Source organism: Nicotiana attenuata, unplaced genomic scaffold (genome assembly GCF_001879085.1).
Source record: "Nicotiana attenuata strain UT unplaced genomic scaffold, NIATTr2, whole genome shotgun sequence".
Lineage (NCBI taxonomy): Eukaryota > Viridiplantae > Streptophyta > Magnoliopsida > Solanales > Solanaceae > Nicotiana > Nicotiana attenuata.
The window spans coordinates 16,644-34,160 of record NW_017671995.1 but is presented as its reverse complement, the minus strand read 5'-3'; the positions used below and the strand labels follow the sequence as shown (position 1 = coordinate 34,160).

The window sequence follows — 17,517 nt, the reverse complement described above, 5'->3', positions numbered from 1 at the left end:
AAGTTCTATAAAGCGGTGGTTAGACCGGCCATGATGTATGGGGCTGAGTGTTGGCCGGTTAAGAACTCACATACCCAGAAGATGAAGGTAGCAGAGATGAGGATGTTGAGGTGGATGTGCAGGCATACTAAGATTGATAAGATTAGGAATGATGATATTCGGGAGAAGGTGTGCGTGGCTCCCATTGATGACAAGATGCGGGAAGCGAGGCTCAGATGGTTCGGGCATATTCAGAGGAGAAGCCCAGATGCTCCGGTAAGGAGGTGCGAGCGGCTGGTTGTGGAGGGCACGAGAAGAGGTAGAGAGCGGCCTAAGAAGTATTGGGGGGAGGTGATTAGGCAGGATATGGTAAGGCTTCAGATTTCCGAGGACATGGCACTTGATAGGAACATGTGGAGGTCGAGTATTAGGGTTATATGTTAGGAGGTAGTTGAGTCTTGACTTATGTCATGACTTTGTGAGACTAGTTTGGTAGGGATACTATTTCGCTTTTGCCTTGTATCTTTCTTTTTGATTTCATGTTGTTCCTATTTTTCATATTATTTCTGTGGTGTTACTGATATAGTCTCCTTTTGTCTTTTTGTCTTCTTGAGCCGAGGATCTTTCGGAAACAGCCTCTCTACTCCTTCGGGGTAGGGGTAAGGTCTGCGTACACACTACCCTCCCCAGACCCCACTAGTGAGATTTCACTGGGTCTTTGTTGTTGTTATTGTTGTTATCTCTTAAAATATAATCTCTCTTCATTGAATATTTATTATATTTATGTGTTATCTTTATTTTCAAGAACAATTATTATCAAGGATAAAATTAAAAAAATACAATTTATTTTATTTTGAACTTCTAAAATAACAAATACTTCTAGAAAGTATGAAAAATAATTTGAAATGGAGTGAGTACATTTTTTCTTGTATCTGAAATATAAATTTAGACCCGTGAATTAAATAAAAAGAGCACGTATTTATTTTGTTACTTTAGACCCGTGAAATGAAAAGAGGACGTATCTCTTTTAGCATTATACTTTTCTTTCGTTATAAACTTTACCAATAAATTTGATCACATATTTACATTTCTATCACTTAGATTTTCAAAATCCTGTCACGCCTTTTAATTTTCAAGAAGCTCTACATAGTAGCCAATTAGGCATGCTATAATTTATAGTAGTATTGAGAGTCATTTAACCTTTGGAAAATTCAACGCCTATCTCATTTAGCCTTTGCTTTGAGATCAAGGGGGTTCTCTCTATCCCATCAAAGTGGTAGGGATGTATTATTTCTCTAACCTAAAAATGATTAATATATTAACATATTTTATTTGCAAAAATCTTCTTTTATTATAGGCGTTTCTACTTGTAATCAGTAATGTATGTGCTAATTTGAAATTCTATGCATTGATGCACAGCTCTCTCGGTATGCTGTAAGGTAGGAGTATGATTGCGTATACACTATCTTTTTCAGATTTTTCTTGTGAAATTATACTGGATTGTTATTGTTGTTGTTGTTCTCAGTATTGTATAGGTCAAAATCTGCCCTAAGGGAATTTAGCGTAAAGTGGCATTAAGGAAAATGATGCGGCCGAGGTCGACTAGTAAACAGTGGGACTCGTAGCCGGGCAGTTAACAACGGTCGAGGTCGAGCACCAAGGACAGAGCACTAACGGCTAGTTTTTGTAATAAGATATTAAAGAGAATATTCCATTGAATATTCTCTGCACTTGTACTATTAGGGTTGATTAGAGATATGTCTTATATAAATAAAAAAATAGATAAGGGGGTAAGGCATGTAATATTCATTTAATAAGAATACTTTTTGAGAAGAAGAGTCTCTCTCTAACAAATATACAAACTCTACATTTTTACTAAGATTCCATCATCCATTATTTCATACTTTTCCGTCAAATCCGAGAATAGTTCGAATATCCTAGGATTTGTCTGTCATTCATCACTGTCAAAAAGAAAAATCATCCACCTCATTCAATATAGGGTGAAACATTCCCCTTATTTACACAAATGTCGTTTATTACTATTTATTGCTTGATGTTCCTCTATTATTGCTCAAATCCTTCAGAATATTAAATGCACACTATTTTTAATTCCCCACCAGCATTATCTCACGTTATTTACGTTAACTAATTCTAAATCTAGAGATATTATCATTAACTAGGTTTAATAATTTATTACATAAGATTCAATAGTTTAACCGAAAGTTTATACTTTTTGGTCAAACAGGTATGTTAAACGCAAATATCTAGGTGTGCCAAAATGGTTAAAAGAAGACAGTTAACCACCCATTGGATAATGAACTAGTTAAAAACGGGTCAAATATGGATAAGAACCATATTATCTATTGTTTAAATGGATAACTAATGGGTTTAACTTTTATATTTGTAAAGCCTCAAATTGGGGTTCCACAAGTTTGAAAGACTAAAAATTCTCACAAAAATGATCATATTCAAAAAGTTATGGATAATATGGTCCGTTAACCCGTTTGCCACCCCTACACATATCCAAAGGGCATATTCTTTAATAAATATACCCAATTACCTTTTTGAATGGAATATTGCCAATTACCTGTAGCTAAGGCTGTATGTGGTCCCGGGCCCGGGCCTAAACGGGCTAAACGGGCCGGGCTAAACGGGCCTGGGCTTAGCGGTCCCGGGCTTCGCGGTCCCGGGCTTCGTGGGCTCAACGGGTAGGACCAGCCCGTGACGGGCCTAAGCCCATATGGTCCTGGGCTAAATGGGTCGGGCTCGTGGGCTTAGCGGGCCTAACGGGCTTTTTTTATTTTCGGGCTTTTTTTTTTAATTTTTTTTTATTTAGGGCAATTTCTTGTAAACCATATGTGTATGTATATATATAAATTGCTCTTATGCATGGCTATATAAATATATGTGGTATATATAATATAGAAATCTAATTATTAAAGTGTTTGACGAAAATGTAAAATAACAAATCAATTGTAAAACTAAATTGGCATGCATAATAAATTAATAACAAAGTACAACATGAAGCATAAATACGTCTAATAATTTTAAAATAACACAAATTGTTGAAAAATCTTAAAGACGAATTTGCGGATAAATACCCTCAACACAATACTTTATATGCCTCCTTAAAATGCCTGTGGTACACCCTGAACGAAAATTTAAGACTCTTCCACAGTTCTTGCACTTTAATATTTGGCCTTCTTCATTTTCTTCAAGCACTTCATAGTATTGCGACACAAATAAGCGCACTCTTTCCGAACGAGGCATGGCGATATTGAGACAAATTTGAATCGAGTGGATATAGTGGTGGATTATGTCTTTGCATATAATATTGCATCTAGCATTATGCAAGAAAGTGAGGATCTTGAACCTCAGTCTGTTGGAGAATGTCGACAAAGACGTGATTGGCCAAAATGGCAAGAAGCAATCCAATTAGAGTTGAACTCACTAGCGAAACATGAAGTTTTTGNGCCACAAGCAGCAGGTAACCATGCAAATCAAATGACGAGGAGCAACAAGAAGAAGGAAATAAAGACCCAGAGGGCCTAGAGCAAGGTCAAGAAGTTAGCTCATTAGACGGATGGCTACCCAGGGAGCTGGTAGCAGATCTGTACTTAGCTCTTACTAAGCAGCCTCTAACCTAAATGAGTTCAGTTGCCTGGGTTAGTTCCTTAAGGATAGTGGGGGCCGAATCAACTGGGTCACCGGTAAAGAACCTCTACTTAAGAAAAAATCATAAGAGAAGAAAGCTGCTAGCAGAGGGTGGAGAAGTGCCACACCTTCGTGGATTGATCGAGTGTAGCGTACTGATTCTTATCGAGATTGGGTTGGTGTTCAGTGTGGGCAGTCTCCTCTATCAAAATAGTAAGAGAAAAAGAAGGACTTATCTCAGATCTTTACCTTTCACATTTTTATTTCTCCTAATTTGAATTCCTCTCCTATGTTCTCAAAAACGCTTCCCTTTTTACTTGAATTTTCAGCGATCGTTTTTTCAACTATTTTAGCGATTATGATAGAGATAAAGCTCTTTAGATGGTGTTTTCTATTGTATAATTATTTATTGTTCGAGTTGGAGTTAGAAATACATCAGGATTTCGTGTGCTTACTTATCTTGCTTTTGGTTTTCGTATCATGGATCTTGGGTCGCACTTTATGGCATTTCTACTATAAAAATAATCCAGACATTTGTCGTGTACCTATTATGGAAAGCGTTTGGACTCTGTCTCTTTTGCTTTCCTTCTCTTTTTTCTTTGATGAATTGTTGTTAGAAACGGTAGACTGCGCAGGAAAGGATTCGGGTGGGGGAGCGTCTACCTCCTCTCCCAAGCCTGATGAATGGCAAATGGCGCTAGATCTACCGGATAATCAAGTTGTACCGGAATGTCTACGCTCCCATATTAAAGAAGAGTTAAGATACCTCTTTAATATCGGGCGAAAGACGACCCTTTCCGATGCTATGTTTGACAACTTTATTTCCCCCTTGGCCTTAGATGAGGCAAAAGTGGGTTTTGCTAAAGCTCTCCTTCAAAGAATAAATGAGCTTCAATTATTTCATTACAATAGAGGGGATCACATTCCCTTTAAATTCTCCTCGAGAGAGGAGAAAGAAAGACTCTTTTCTATTGCTTGGGAATACGCGGACAAATTACCCGACGAATAATAGGTACCCACACCCCAGGCAGAGTTAGTGAGCCGTGTAATAGGCGACCATTTCGCGAGGTTCGGGGGGCACTTGAGTCAGCCGCCGGCGCACGACAGCGTCTTGACCCCCATCCAATTTTTGGGCCAATTCCCCCTTCGTACTACCAAAAAATGAGATTCTTGCCGAATCCGAGTTTGCTGCTCCAACCATTACCAAACTAATACCTATTCTGTTTAGTACTTCAGGTGCTTATGTTGCGTATAATGTTAATCCCGTAGCGGATTAATTCCAACGAGCCTTTCAAACTAGTACTATTAGTAATCGACTCTATAGCTTCTTCAATAAATGCTGGTTTTCCGATCAAGTTTTGAATGACTTTCTAGTCAGATCGTTCCTGCGTTTCGGATATGAAGTCTCCTTCGAAGCTTTAGACAAAGGTGCTATTGAGATATTGGGCCCTTATGGTATCTCGTACACATTCTGACGATTGGCCGAGCGAATAAGTCAACTTCAAAGTGGATTTGTTGTGCGAAGAGTGCGTTATGACCCGTGGCCGCCTGCCTGGTGGGGGCGGCTCCTCCGTTGTGGGTAAACGGGAAACCCAACTCTACGAACCCGAGGAAAGGCTGCACAGCAGTAGTAGGGGCGTTAAGACCGGAGCTTTTTGTAGTGCTAGCAGGAATGCAAGTGAATGAATCCCATCCCCTAACGAGTGAAGTGCTTACGCCCCTTTAGAGATAGGGGCGAGCAAAAGAGCTCGTTCTTCCATTTTGAGATCTTTAGATTCTAAAGATCATAATAGAGTCCCTTTACTTTCTATTATATTAGTCAAGCGCTAGCGCCCTACAACTAGTATAGTATAGCAGAGCAGCCAGCTTCAAAGCTTACCGGAAAAAAAAAATAAGTATTATAAAAAAAGAGAAAGGTTAGGGGGCTGAGAAGCTCTTGCTTGCTGCTTGCTGTCTACTTCGCGAGCCTTCACTGCCCCGTTCTGTAACTTCCCTTCTTTCGTCCGTCCACGAGGCTGTAAAAAGAGAGAAAGGGGCGGCTATCTAGCGGGAGTCGTTTCGGTTGTATGCCACGAGGTCCCTATGGACAAGGGGACAAGTGAATCATCGTTTTTGCATTATCCACTCCTCGTCTATCCAATGACTTGTAATAGTTAGATAATCACAGTCATTATTACTTCTACCAATATCAGTAGTAATAGAAATCTGATTAGTTATATGAGTAAATAAATACCGCAAATATTGTTCATATTCATGTTTATATTTATAAATATCGCTCTTAACTGTTGCGCGAGGCCAACCTTTATAAGTAGGATTAAAAACTTTTCTAATATAATGCACAAAATTAGGGTTAGAAGGAAAAGTATATGGTAAGCACATAACAGTAACCATCTTTGCTAATTCTTCACGATCTTTATTAGGATCGTAATATAAAATACCACCGGTCACAGTGTTAATTCCTGGTTGAACTAGATTTGAACCTGTACTAGGGTTAACCGCAGTATCTACACTTGTCCCCTCTTGCTGCGCTTTCATTTGTAAATATTTAACTTTATCTGTAGGGTGTGTTTGTATGTGCCTAGCCAAACTACCCGTACCGCTACGGTCTCCAGTATATTTATGCGCCAGCAATTTCCCACAAGTTTTACACCTAGCCTTATTTTGTTCTCTTACTTGAGTAAAAAAATTCCAAACTAATGATGTTTCTAGGCGTTTAGAAGGTTGTCTATTAAAAGTAGGGGTTTCTACAGGTGGGTCAGGCGGGGCATCAGTTGGGTTATTAATAGGACTAGTAGGTGAATCATCTAAATCCGGTTGGGTTCCATCTACATCCTCATTTTCCTCATCATTTTCTAAGATAGTTTGATTAGGATAAAGAGCATTCATAACTTCTTCATTTAATTGTTCACCTTGTGCAACATTATGGCAAAATTTACTATCGGAAAATTAAAAACAAGGGTTATCACTATCAAGAATAATAGGAGCAGCAGGACGGGTAATAGGTCTGGGTCGGGGAGCCGGGGGAAGGGTAGTAGGTTGGAGACTACTTTCACCAATTTTAGCTTTTCCCTTACCACCAAACATTTTTTTCAAAGAAAATGCCATATTAATTACAATTATGCAAACTAAACACACAAAAATATATTCTTAAAAGTTAAGAGTTGGAACGAGTTTATCGAATTGCCGAACAACTTCTTGAAAATTGAAAATCGTTGAAGACTTGAAGACTTGAATACTTCAATTCACCAACTTCACAATTTTTCACGAAATTGCAATAATAAAATAAGCAATTATAGAAGAGAAATTAGATATAGATTGAGAGAGATTGAGATAGATTGATGAATTGGTGAGTAAAAATGAAAGAATGAGGGGGTATTTATAGTTGAGAATTGGGGAAAAGTGTAATTATATAAAGTTTGGGGCCAAATGGCTATTTTTTAAAGTTCCAAACGGTTGAAAATTAAAGGCCAACGGCTAGATTTTAAAATCTGACCGTTGGCTATTTTTTAAAAAAAAAAATTTTTTTTTTTTTTAAAAAATAGCCGTTGGAGCCCGTTAGGCCCGGTTGAACCGGCCCAGGACCGCCTGCCGGTCCCGAGCTTAGCGGTCCCGGTCTCGTGGGCCTCGTGTACAAGACCGGCCCGTCACGGGCTTCCTACCCATTAAGGGACCGGCCCACTAGGACCGACCCGCCGGGACCGTTTAGCCCGTTAGGACCGCGGGCCCGGTCCGGTCCCGGTCCCAGACCGGCCCACCAAACAGCCTTACCTGTAGCTGTAATCATATTGTCAATGCTTTAATGTTACAAGCATAAATCTCTCCATACGTAGAAATTGACACTTACGCATATCCAACCATTTTAACTTGTACTATTGACTAGTGACTGTATTTGAGCCCCCCCCTCTCTCTCTCTCTCTCTCAACTCGAAATTAGTTCTAAATTTTGAAAAAAATCTGAGAAATTAGTAATGGAGGGGACGATTCGATGCTCAGCAAATTATGTGCCGTTGAGTCCAATAAGCTTTTTGGAAAGAGCAGCAGTGGTGTACGGCAACAGAGTTTCTATTGTTTATGGGGATGTTAAGTTTACTTGGGCTGAGACCCGCCAAAGGTGCCTCAAACTCGCTTCAGCTCTGATCCAGCTTGGGATTTCTCGCGGTGATGTCGTAATGTTCTTGTCTTCCTTATTTTGCTTCATTTCCTCTGTTTTCTCTCTAAAAGAATTATCAAGTTTCAATCACAATTTAACTTCAAACTTATTATTTTATGCTTAATGAAATAATTTGTGGCTTGCTTTAAGCAATAATTTTATGTCAACGACAAATATTTGATTCATTAGATATCACAATTGGAATTTATTGTTATGACTCCAAATTCAATGGACCACCAATCATTTTTATGCTGTTAGGTCCTTCAATTCTTACCATGTTAGCTATGTTTTTTAAATATAACTAAGAACCTGTATATTCAGTAAACTGGGTGTTAAAATGGGTTGATTATATGACCTTTTTTTTATTAAGCAAATTAAGATTGTCACGTCAGTTTTCTAGCCAAAAATGAATTTTATGTTACCAAAAAAAATGACTTTTGTTGTTATAAAGAATGACCATTGGTGAAATTTACTCCAAGGCGGAGGGTGTATCTTTTTTCTTTTTAATCTTAAATTATTCACCTTCTCCCTCAAACTCTACTTATATGTGTCTGCAAAAACTGAGCCCAGATGAAGCGAGCGTTTGGTAACGACCCAGTAAAATTTCACTTGTGTGGTCTGGGGAGGGTAGTATTTATGCAGATCTTACCCTTACCCGAGGGAGTAGAGAGGCTATTTCCGAAAGACCCTCGGCTCAAGAAGACGAAAAGAGACAAGATATCAGTACGAACAACAAAAACTATAGAAATAATAACAGCATCATAAAAACCAAAAAATAGATGAAAAGCAAAAGCAAAACTAGTAAATAGACCCGGCACTACGAGAGTTTGGTAATTATGAATTAGGTAGGTCTAACGGATAAAACAATAGTGTAATTATGATCAGTCTTGAGTGTGGTAGGTTTAGTCTTTAATCGGATTTAGAAGTCTTTAATGTTGAAGTTTCCTTTCCAATATGTCCTTTCTCTGATCAGTTGCAAATAATTTATTTTTGCTCTGAATGTGGGTGAGAAATTCTCTCCTCCTCATCTTGTTTTGGTATTAATTGGAGTTGCTTTCTCCAAAAAGGAGGACCTTGAACAATTGTTGTGGATGCCTAGTCATGGATAAGTCATTATTAATTGTTTTTTGTTATTTTGTTACTCTTGGTGCTTTAAATGGACCCTATGGCTAAGTTATTTTTGTGTCACTGACTTCAAAAGACGGCAAATTCATACAGCTGTCAATATACAGCAAACAAGCTTCTGCATTGATTATTATTCAAAGAATTACAAGAAAATACATATGACTTCACACCATAACAAAAAATAATCCATGTTTTTAAGTTTTATCCGACCTAACCCATATTGTACATATTTTGAAAACAATAGCTCTTGCAAATTTGTTCTTACAACCATTGCTTCTAAAAGCTATGGAATTAAATCTGTGTTCTCACAATCATTGCTTTCACTCTCTCTTCTTCTCACATCTTTTACATATGCTTCAAGGGGCCGTCCGCCATTATTGCTTCTCCCCCTATGTCACTTGGTTGCAGTGTAAAAAAATTGAAGAGTATAAGTCCACCATTGAAGGCCATTCAAAGCTTTGCTTTCGAAAATATGACTTTTTGAATGTTTGTTGCTTGGATTGGGTGTTGTTCTAATTGATTGTAAATATCAAAAGGAGTTCAAAATTTAAATTTGAAGTGATTTGGAGTAGATTTGAGCAAGATTTGAGTTAAATTTCAGAAAAGACGCAAGGAAGAAGACTAACAATTTTTGTATAATTATGTATAATCTTGTATAATAGTGTATATGAGTATAAACACATCTTACACACTATTATACACTTTCATACACCTTTATACAAGTATATGTAGACGAACTTTTCCACGATTTTCAGTTGCAATTCTTGTTCAAAACCAGTCCAAATCTCAATTAAATGACTTCAAATTTTATATACAACCTCCTTATAGTATTTCTAACAAGTCTAAATAACATTCACTCCAAATTTCTCACAAAATCAAATTTGGAATTTAAACCCACATATTTAAGCTTGTTAAAAATCTAATTTTCACCAACCAAATGGATTTGGTTTGTTGAACTAATATTTGAGTCACATTTACTGATTCGAAAATTAACTTAAAAGCTTGAGCAGTCTTTTTTAAAACTTAAATAGTAATTTTGAGAACCTATTGGAGTTGGATGTTAAATCTTAGCCTATTATTTTTGGGCTAGTTGGTTGTAAATTGAAATATCGGCTATAAAATTGAAAAGTAGGAGCCCACTTGTTCTAATGTGAAATTTTCCCTTATTATTATTTGTGTATATTCCAGTATTATATGAAGTACTAGTATTTAATTTTACCAAAAAATTCAATTTGATATTTTTTTTTCCATTGTTGCCTTGAAATTACCTCTTGGAATTCATACTCGTGAACTTTATGATGAATGTTGATATTATTGTAGGCGAATCTTCCCATAGTGACTGATGAAGTACATATGCTACTTTCTTAGAGGACTGATTTGGTTTTCAGGATGAAATTTCTCAAGCATGTAGGATAATCGGGAAAGGCCAAAAGCCATCCCTTATCTTTGAGCTTAGACTCAAAATCGTTCATATTCTTGTGCATGGAGAACTATTATTCTTTATGACTCTTACTTGCTGCTCAGGTGATATTGCAATTAGCCCTTGTGCTACCAATGACCAGAGCAGCACCAACACGAGCTCTCGTGGCTCATGAAAGGTTGCATAATTTGGAAGTAGACCCTCTCAATGTCTATGATCCATGATCATCAAAGAGAAACACTACTTGTCTACCGGGTTTCCGTCATATCCTCTCATGTAACTCAGCAAAGAACTCCAGTTTTCTTTTGAAAATAACTCGCTGAGACGTGACTTAAAGGTGGACAAAAGACAATTTGTCTTTAACATATAACTCCTCCCCCCCCCCAACTATAATAGAAAGAATAAGTGGAGAAAAAGAAAGTAAAAGGAGATGGAAATATTTATGTGCACTAACTTTTTAATCTTCCAATAGCTTTACCCGTGATGAAAACAGCCTCCAAGATTTCACCAGACTGTTCAAAGTATTTATTTATTCATGGTCTTCTTTGAGTCTACCAAGCGAAACCACCTACAAGCACCTTGGTGTAACTGGTGTATCCGCGTTGATGCATAACGTCTGATGGAGTCATCTTACGAATACTTATAAAACCTATGATTTTTCTTCGAGTTCTATCTCGTCAAAGACTTGTTCACAGAACTACTCTGTCATAAATAACAGCTGCATGGGGAGGGATCAGAAGTTACCACTTTCACAATCAATGATAGTGTTTTATGTCAAAGAATAGGGATGCATTTGATTGTAAGCTCAAAGATTAGCAACTATCGGGCCTTTTCTCTTGGATAATTATATACTGAGTGATGTTTTCATTGTTTTATCAAGTTTCAATTACTTGGAGAATCTAAACAAAGTTAGACGTTGCCAAGCATCTGCCTTCTCTTCAGTGTTAGCTAATCTTGTTTCTGTTTTTTTATCTCTTAAAAAAGTGTGCATTCTCGTACTCGTGCTGCCCTTATTCTTTACTAATTATAAGCAGGTTGCTGCCTTGGCTCCAAATATTCCTGCTATGTATGAGGTACACTTTGGGGTGCCTATGGCTGGGGCAGTTCTTTGTACTCTTAATGTTCGTCTCGATTCAGCAATGGTGTCAGTGTTGCTCAAACATTCAGAGGCAAAAGTCATATTTGTAGATTATCAGTTCCTTGATATTGCTAAGGGCGCATTAAAAATTCTTTCGAAGGAAAGGATCAAATTGCCTTATCTAGTCCTAATCCCCGACTGTGACAGGCAGCTACCTATTGTTCATAATAGGACATTGATACCGGGAGATCTGGAATACGAGTCATTTCTAGTGACTGGGAAACCTAATTTTGAGATAGTATGGCCAAGTGATGAATGGGATGCCATTGCTCTGAATTATACTTCAGGTACAACATCCAGTCCAAAAGGGGTTGTCTACAGTCACAGAGGAGCATATCTTAATTCTCTTGCTGCAGTTCTTCTCAATGAAATGCCTTTAATGCCTGTCTACTTATGGTGTGTTCCCATGTTTCATTGCAATGGATGGTGTCTAACTTGGGGCGTTGCAGCACAGGGTGGTAAAAATGTTTGTCTTAGGAATGTTACAGCAGCAGGAATTTTTACAAGCATAGCTGGGCACCAAGTGAGCCACATGGGTGGTGCGCCTACAGTTTTAAACATGATAATAAATGCACCTCCTAGTGTTCGGAGGTCACTTCCAAGGAAAGTAGCAGTGATGACTGGTGGTGCACCACCACCACCTCAAGTGCTATTTAAGATGGAGGAGCTTGGTTTTGATGTAACTCACTCATATGGTCTAACTGAAACCTATGGTCCAGGAACGGTTTGCACTTGGAAACCTGAGTGGAGTTCTTTGTCACCTGATGAGCAGGCAAAGATCAAGTCTCGTCAGGGATTGCACCACATTGGCATGGAGGAAGTAGATGTGAAGGATCCAGCTTCAATGAAGAGCATACCGCCAGATGCAAAAACCATGGGTGAGGTAATGTTTAGAGGAAACACTGTAATGAATGGGTACTTGAAGAATCTCAAAGCCACAGAAGATGCTTTCAAAGGGGGTTGGTTTCGAAGTGGAGACCTTGCAGTGAAACACCCCGATGGTTACATTGAATTGAAGGATCGCGCAAAGGACATCATTATTTCAGGTGGAGAAAACATTAGCACGATTGAGGTGGAGTCGGTGATATTCAGCCATCCAGCCGTTCTTGAGGCTGCTGTGGTCGGAAGACCAGATGATTACTGGGGTGAGACGCCTTGTGCCTTTGTGAAACTAAAGGATGGTAATAATGCAACTGCCGATGAAATCATCAACTACTGCCGTGATCGTTTACCACGTTACATGGCTCCTAAAACAGTAATTTTCGATGATTTGCCCAAAACTTCTACAGGAAAGACACAAAAATTTGTTTTGAGACAGAGGGCCAAAGCTATGGGGAGTATCTCAAAGGCCAGCAAACTATAATTCATAACTTTCCAGTGTTGTGGATAGACTGATAACATTATTGCTATAATGAGATATGGTGGCCTCTGTTTTATTTGATTGAATCACATTTATGTTGTGGGAATGCCTGTTGTATATGATAATCTACAAATTTCATAGCCATTTAAGCTGCACAACCGCAAGGTTAGCAAGTAAATGCTTATAGCATTGTTTCATTAAAAGTTAACTTGTGGTATCTTGGTGACTTTTGGTTACAACATACCAAAATAACTACCTATGTGACTTTTTGACCTTGTGGTTTTCTGGAGGGATATTATTTTTCATGAAAATTTATCTCCGGTAAGCAGGAGCAGCGCTAGGTGGCAGAAGGGTATTCAGTTAAATACTCTTCGCATTTTTTCTTCAGATATATATATTAGATATTGAAACCCTTAGCTTTTTCACGTGTTTACTTTTTTTATTTTTTTGAATCGACTTGATGAAAATTCTGCTTCCGCCACTGGTGTTAAGGACATGACTTCTTTTGAAAATATGTTCTCACCGAAAGGAAGGGAAGACTTGGAGTAACAATAAAGTTGTCTTTGTATTACCTATAGGTCACAAGTTCGAACAGTGGAAGCAGCCGCTAATGACTGCATTAAAGTAGGGTGTCTACGTCAGACTTCTTGGGCTACGGTCCTTCCCCGGACCCTACGTGAATACCGGATGCTTTGTACATCGAGCTGTCCTTTTTTTTTTTTTCCTTCTCATTCGAAGATATCCTCTCCAAAGGACATGCCAATTCATGAAAGTATGTTTTATCGAAAGACTAGGTGGCGATGGCCGTGCCAGTTCGGGCCCAACATGTATCTAGTTTTATTTTTCAATTGCGGTGATGATAGTAGATAAAATACTCTATATTGAAATAAAAATAGATGACGATATTCCAAAAAGAGTCTTCGATACTATATGAGCCTAATTTTGCTCTTCTATTTACAGTATCTGCAAAAAAACAATGCTCTTTCAACTCCGCTTGTTCTCTTTTTCAACTAGTATGTAATTGCGCAATAGTGTTTGCTATTAGGTTGCGTAGTCTTGTCGGGGGCGGCCCGGCGAATTTTGTGCTAAAGCAAAATTTTATGAGGGGCTTGTGACGACCCGGCCGATCGTCTTAAGAATTAACGCCCCGATCCCCTATTAACTGCTTTCCCCGTGTTTATTTCTGCTATTTTAGTTTGCCGGGATGTTCGGTTTTAATTTCGGAGAGTTTTGGGACACTTAGTCCCTAAATGAGAGCTTAAGTCTTGGAAATTTTAACCATAGTCGGAACAGTGTGAAGACGGCCTCGGAATGGAAATTCGATGGTTCCGTTAGCTCCGTTGGGTGATTTCGGGCTTAGGGGCGTGTTCAGATTGTGTTTTGGAGGTCCGTAGCTAATTTAGGCTTGAAATGCCGAAAGTGGAATTTTTGAAGATTCCGGTTCGATAGTGAGATTTTGATCCGAGGGTCGGAATGGAATTTCGAGAGTGACAGTAGTTGCGTTATGTCATTTGGGATGTGTGTGCAAAATTTCAGGTCATTCGGACGTAGTTTGGTTGGATTTTTGATCAAAAGCGAAATTCGGAAGATTTTGAAAACTTAGGCTTGAATCCGATGTGTTTTGGTTGATTTGATGTCGTTTGAGGTGTTTTGAAGATTGGTACAAGTTTGAATAAGGTTTTAGGATATGTTGATGCCTTTGGTTGAGGTCCCGGGGGCCTCGGGTGTGTTTCGGATGCTCAACGGATCATTCTAAGTTGTAAAAATGTTGCAGATTTTGTTCAGCTGTTGCAGAGGAATTTTACCCTTCACGTTCGCGAGTAGACTCTCGCGTTCGTGAAGAGTCAGTTGAGGAAGGTGAAATTTAAGCCTTCGCGTTCGCAAGGGAGGCACCGCGTTTGCGAAGGGCTAAGTGTTTGTGCATCGCGTTCGCGGGGCGGGCATCGCGCGCGTAGAGTCTTTTGGTCAGCTGGGTCTGAGGTCGAATTTGTTCATCGCGTTCGCGATAGTGGGAGTGCGTTCGCGAAGGGTAAGCTTGAGGAACCATCGCGTTCGCGAGGGTCTTGTCGCGTTCGCGTAAGAGGATTTTAGTCAAAGTCATTTTTGTGCTTCGCGAACGCGAGGCTTTGACCGCGTTCGCGAAGAAGGATTTAAATGCCTGGGCAGAATGTTTTAAAAGGTCTATTTCGCGAATTTTAGCCTAGGTTACTCCATTGTTAGGCGATTTTGAAGCTTTTTGAAGAGGGTTGAAGAGGGATTCAATGGGAATCACTTGGAGGTAACATTTTTGACTTCATAACTCGTTTTTATGTGATTAAAGACCTAATTAGTGGTGGAAAATTTGGGAGAAATGGGTAATTAGGGCTTGAGTTTAAGAGACCTAGAAAGGGGTATTTGAGGGGTCAATTGAACTTCGATTTTAGTGTTCTTGTTATGCATAGACTCGTGAGAGTATGAGGATTCCGAAAATGTAAATTTTACCCGATTTCGAGACGTGGGCCTGAGGGGCATTTCGGTTATTTTACCTAATTTCGCGTGTTAGTTTAGCATTTGATTGTAGAATCAGTTGCTTGAAGTGTTATTTACAATATGCAATTGAATTGAATAGATTTGGGCCATTTGGAGTCGGATACTCGTGGCAAAAGCGTGGTTTCGGGTTGACTTGCGCTTGTTCGAGGTAAGTGGCTTGTCTAACCTTGTGTGGGGGACCTTTCCCTTTAGGATTGATATTGTGATAATTGAAATGCCTTGTACGTGAGGTGATGAGCGCGTACTTGTGCTAATTATTGGAAATCTGGTTTTTATTTCATTAAAAATAGCCTTGAATTGTGTTCTTCTTTTCTTGCTTACACTACTTGGAAATTTAGCCTACTGTTAGTCTAGAGAAGCATGTCCACTTGACTAAATTATTCTATTTGACTTAACTGCCTTATTTGTACTACGTGAAGCATGCGAGGTTAGAATTATATGTCTGACTTTGGTCTGAAATTGATTGAATTGAGTTCTTGTTGCTGCGTGTATTTACTTTGGGACTACGGGACGGTATCCCGGGAGCTCCCCTGTATGTTTACTTTGGGACTACGGAATTGCATTCCGGGAGATCCCCCTGCACTTTTACATTGGAACTACGGGATTGCACCCGGTAGATTTCCCAGTACTGAGTATTTATATTTGGGACTACAGATGTGGTATTCCGGTAGATCCCCGCGCATTTATGAGTTGGACTACGGGACTGCACCCGGGAGATCCACTGGATATGATATTTATATTTGGGGACTACAGGACGGTATCCTGGGAGATCCCCGGTTGTTATCTTGGAGCTGAGCTGTATTCTTTTACTGTGTTTTGCTTGCCTCTGTAATAGCTGTTGCTGTCCTTCATATCTTGTGTTACTTATTTACGCTGTTTATTTCACACTGTTAAACCTTATATCTTATTTAACCTCAGTAGGGCCCTGACCTTCCTCGTCACTACCCAACCGAGGTTAGGCTTGGCACTTACTGAGTACCGCTGTGGTGTACTCATGCCCTTCCTGCACATGTTTTTCATGTGCAGATCCAGGTACTTCGACTCAGTCCTACCACCCCTGAGGCGAGGCGACTGCTATAGCGACTTCGAGGTATATCTGCCGCGTCCGCAGACCGAGGAGTCTCTTTCTATTCTTGCTGTTAGTATTAGCCCTTCTGTATTTCAGTTCTTGTTAGACATTCTGGAGTTAGAGCTATGTAGTACTTCTTAGCTTGTGATTCATGGGTTTCCGGGTCTTGGATTTATGTGTTGGTTTTTGAGAGTTAAATATGGTGTATGCCGAGCGGCACATTTATACACTGGTTATTTCTTATTTCTGATTTAAATTGTTTTACTTCCGCAAATTTGGTTTTCTTTTCCGCAATTTAGGCTTACCTAGTCGTAGAGACTAGGTGCCGTCACGATGGTTCACGGAGGGCGAACCGGGGTCGTGACAGGGCTTTAACTTTTTAATTTTTTTATTATATATTTGAAGTTTGTTTTTTTAAGCTTTTCTTAGATACAAAGTTATTAATAATTAGTATTTCTCAATACCATTTTGACCTTTCTTGTGACGTTGTTGTTCTTAGGTAAGATTTTATCAATTTTAATTTTGAAAACTTCTTTCTGCTGAATTAACGGTAACATGAGTTATGAACATTATTCCATAAACAATTTAGGTATTTGAAAAAGAATTAAATCTCTTTATTTGATTAAGTGTATCAATTAAACTGTTACTAATTGTACTATTTTTCTTAATACTTTTAATTCAGAAAATAAATTTAAACCATCAATATCGAATTGATTATTATGCTTTAAGGAACATTCGAGACTAAGGACTATTTTTTAAATTTTCAACATCTAGTGATTTTGTTTTTACTGCCAAATAGAAACAAAAATATTTTCATATGCATCGAATTGTTCAAATCTATTTTGAAGTGAAAAAATAGTCTTGTCTATTGTGTATAAAAGTAATCAACTCTAAAGGATTTTTCGAAAGATTTTGAGATTTCATTATCAACATTCGCATCAAATTGTTACTTCCTACATATCATACGTCTCTTACGAAATTCGGGTTCGATATTCATTTCAAGTGCAATTTCCTTGGTAGAAATCATAGTAGTTGCAAATCCTTCTTCTCTATATTTGTTAAAGAAAGAAATCAAACTTTTTCACTTTACAGAA

General features: G+C 38.6%; 1 protein-coding gene across 1 annotated transcript; it reads left to right on the top strand.

Annotated features, from left to right (window-relative positions):
* Nucleotides 1-7,464: 7,464 nt before the first annotated feature.
* Nucleotides 7,465-12,983, top strand: LOC109211239 (probable acyl-activating enzyme 1, peroxisomal). The gene is made up of 2 exons (XM_019374746.1): nucleotides 7,465-7,798; nucleotides 11,362-12,983. The coding sequence occupies exons 1-2, from the start codon at nucleotides 7,601-7,603 to the stop codon at nucleotides 12,826-12,828; spliced, it is 1,665 nt and encodes a 554-aa protein (XP_019230291.1). The 5' UTR covers nucleotides 7,465-7,600; the 3' UTR covers nucleotides 12,829-12,983.
* The last annotated feature ends 4,534 nt before the right edge of the window (nucleotides 12,984-17,517 follow it).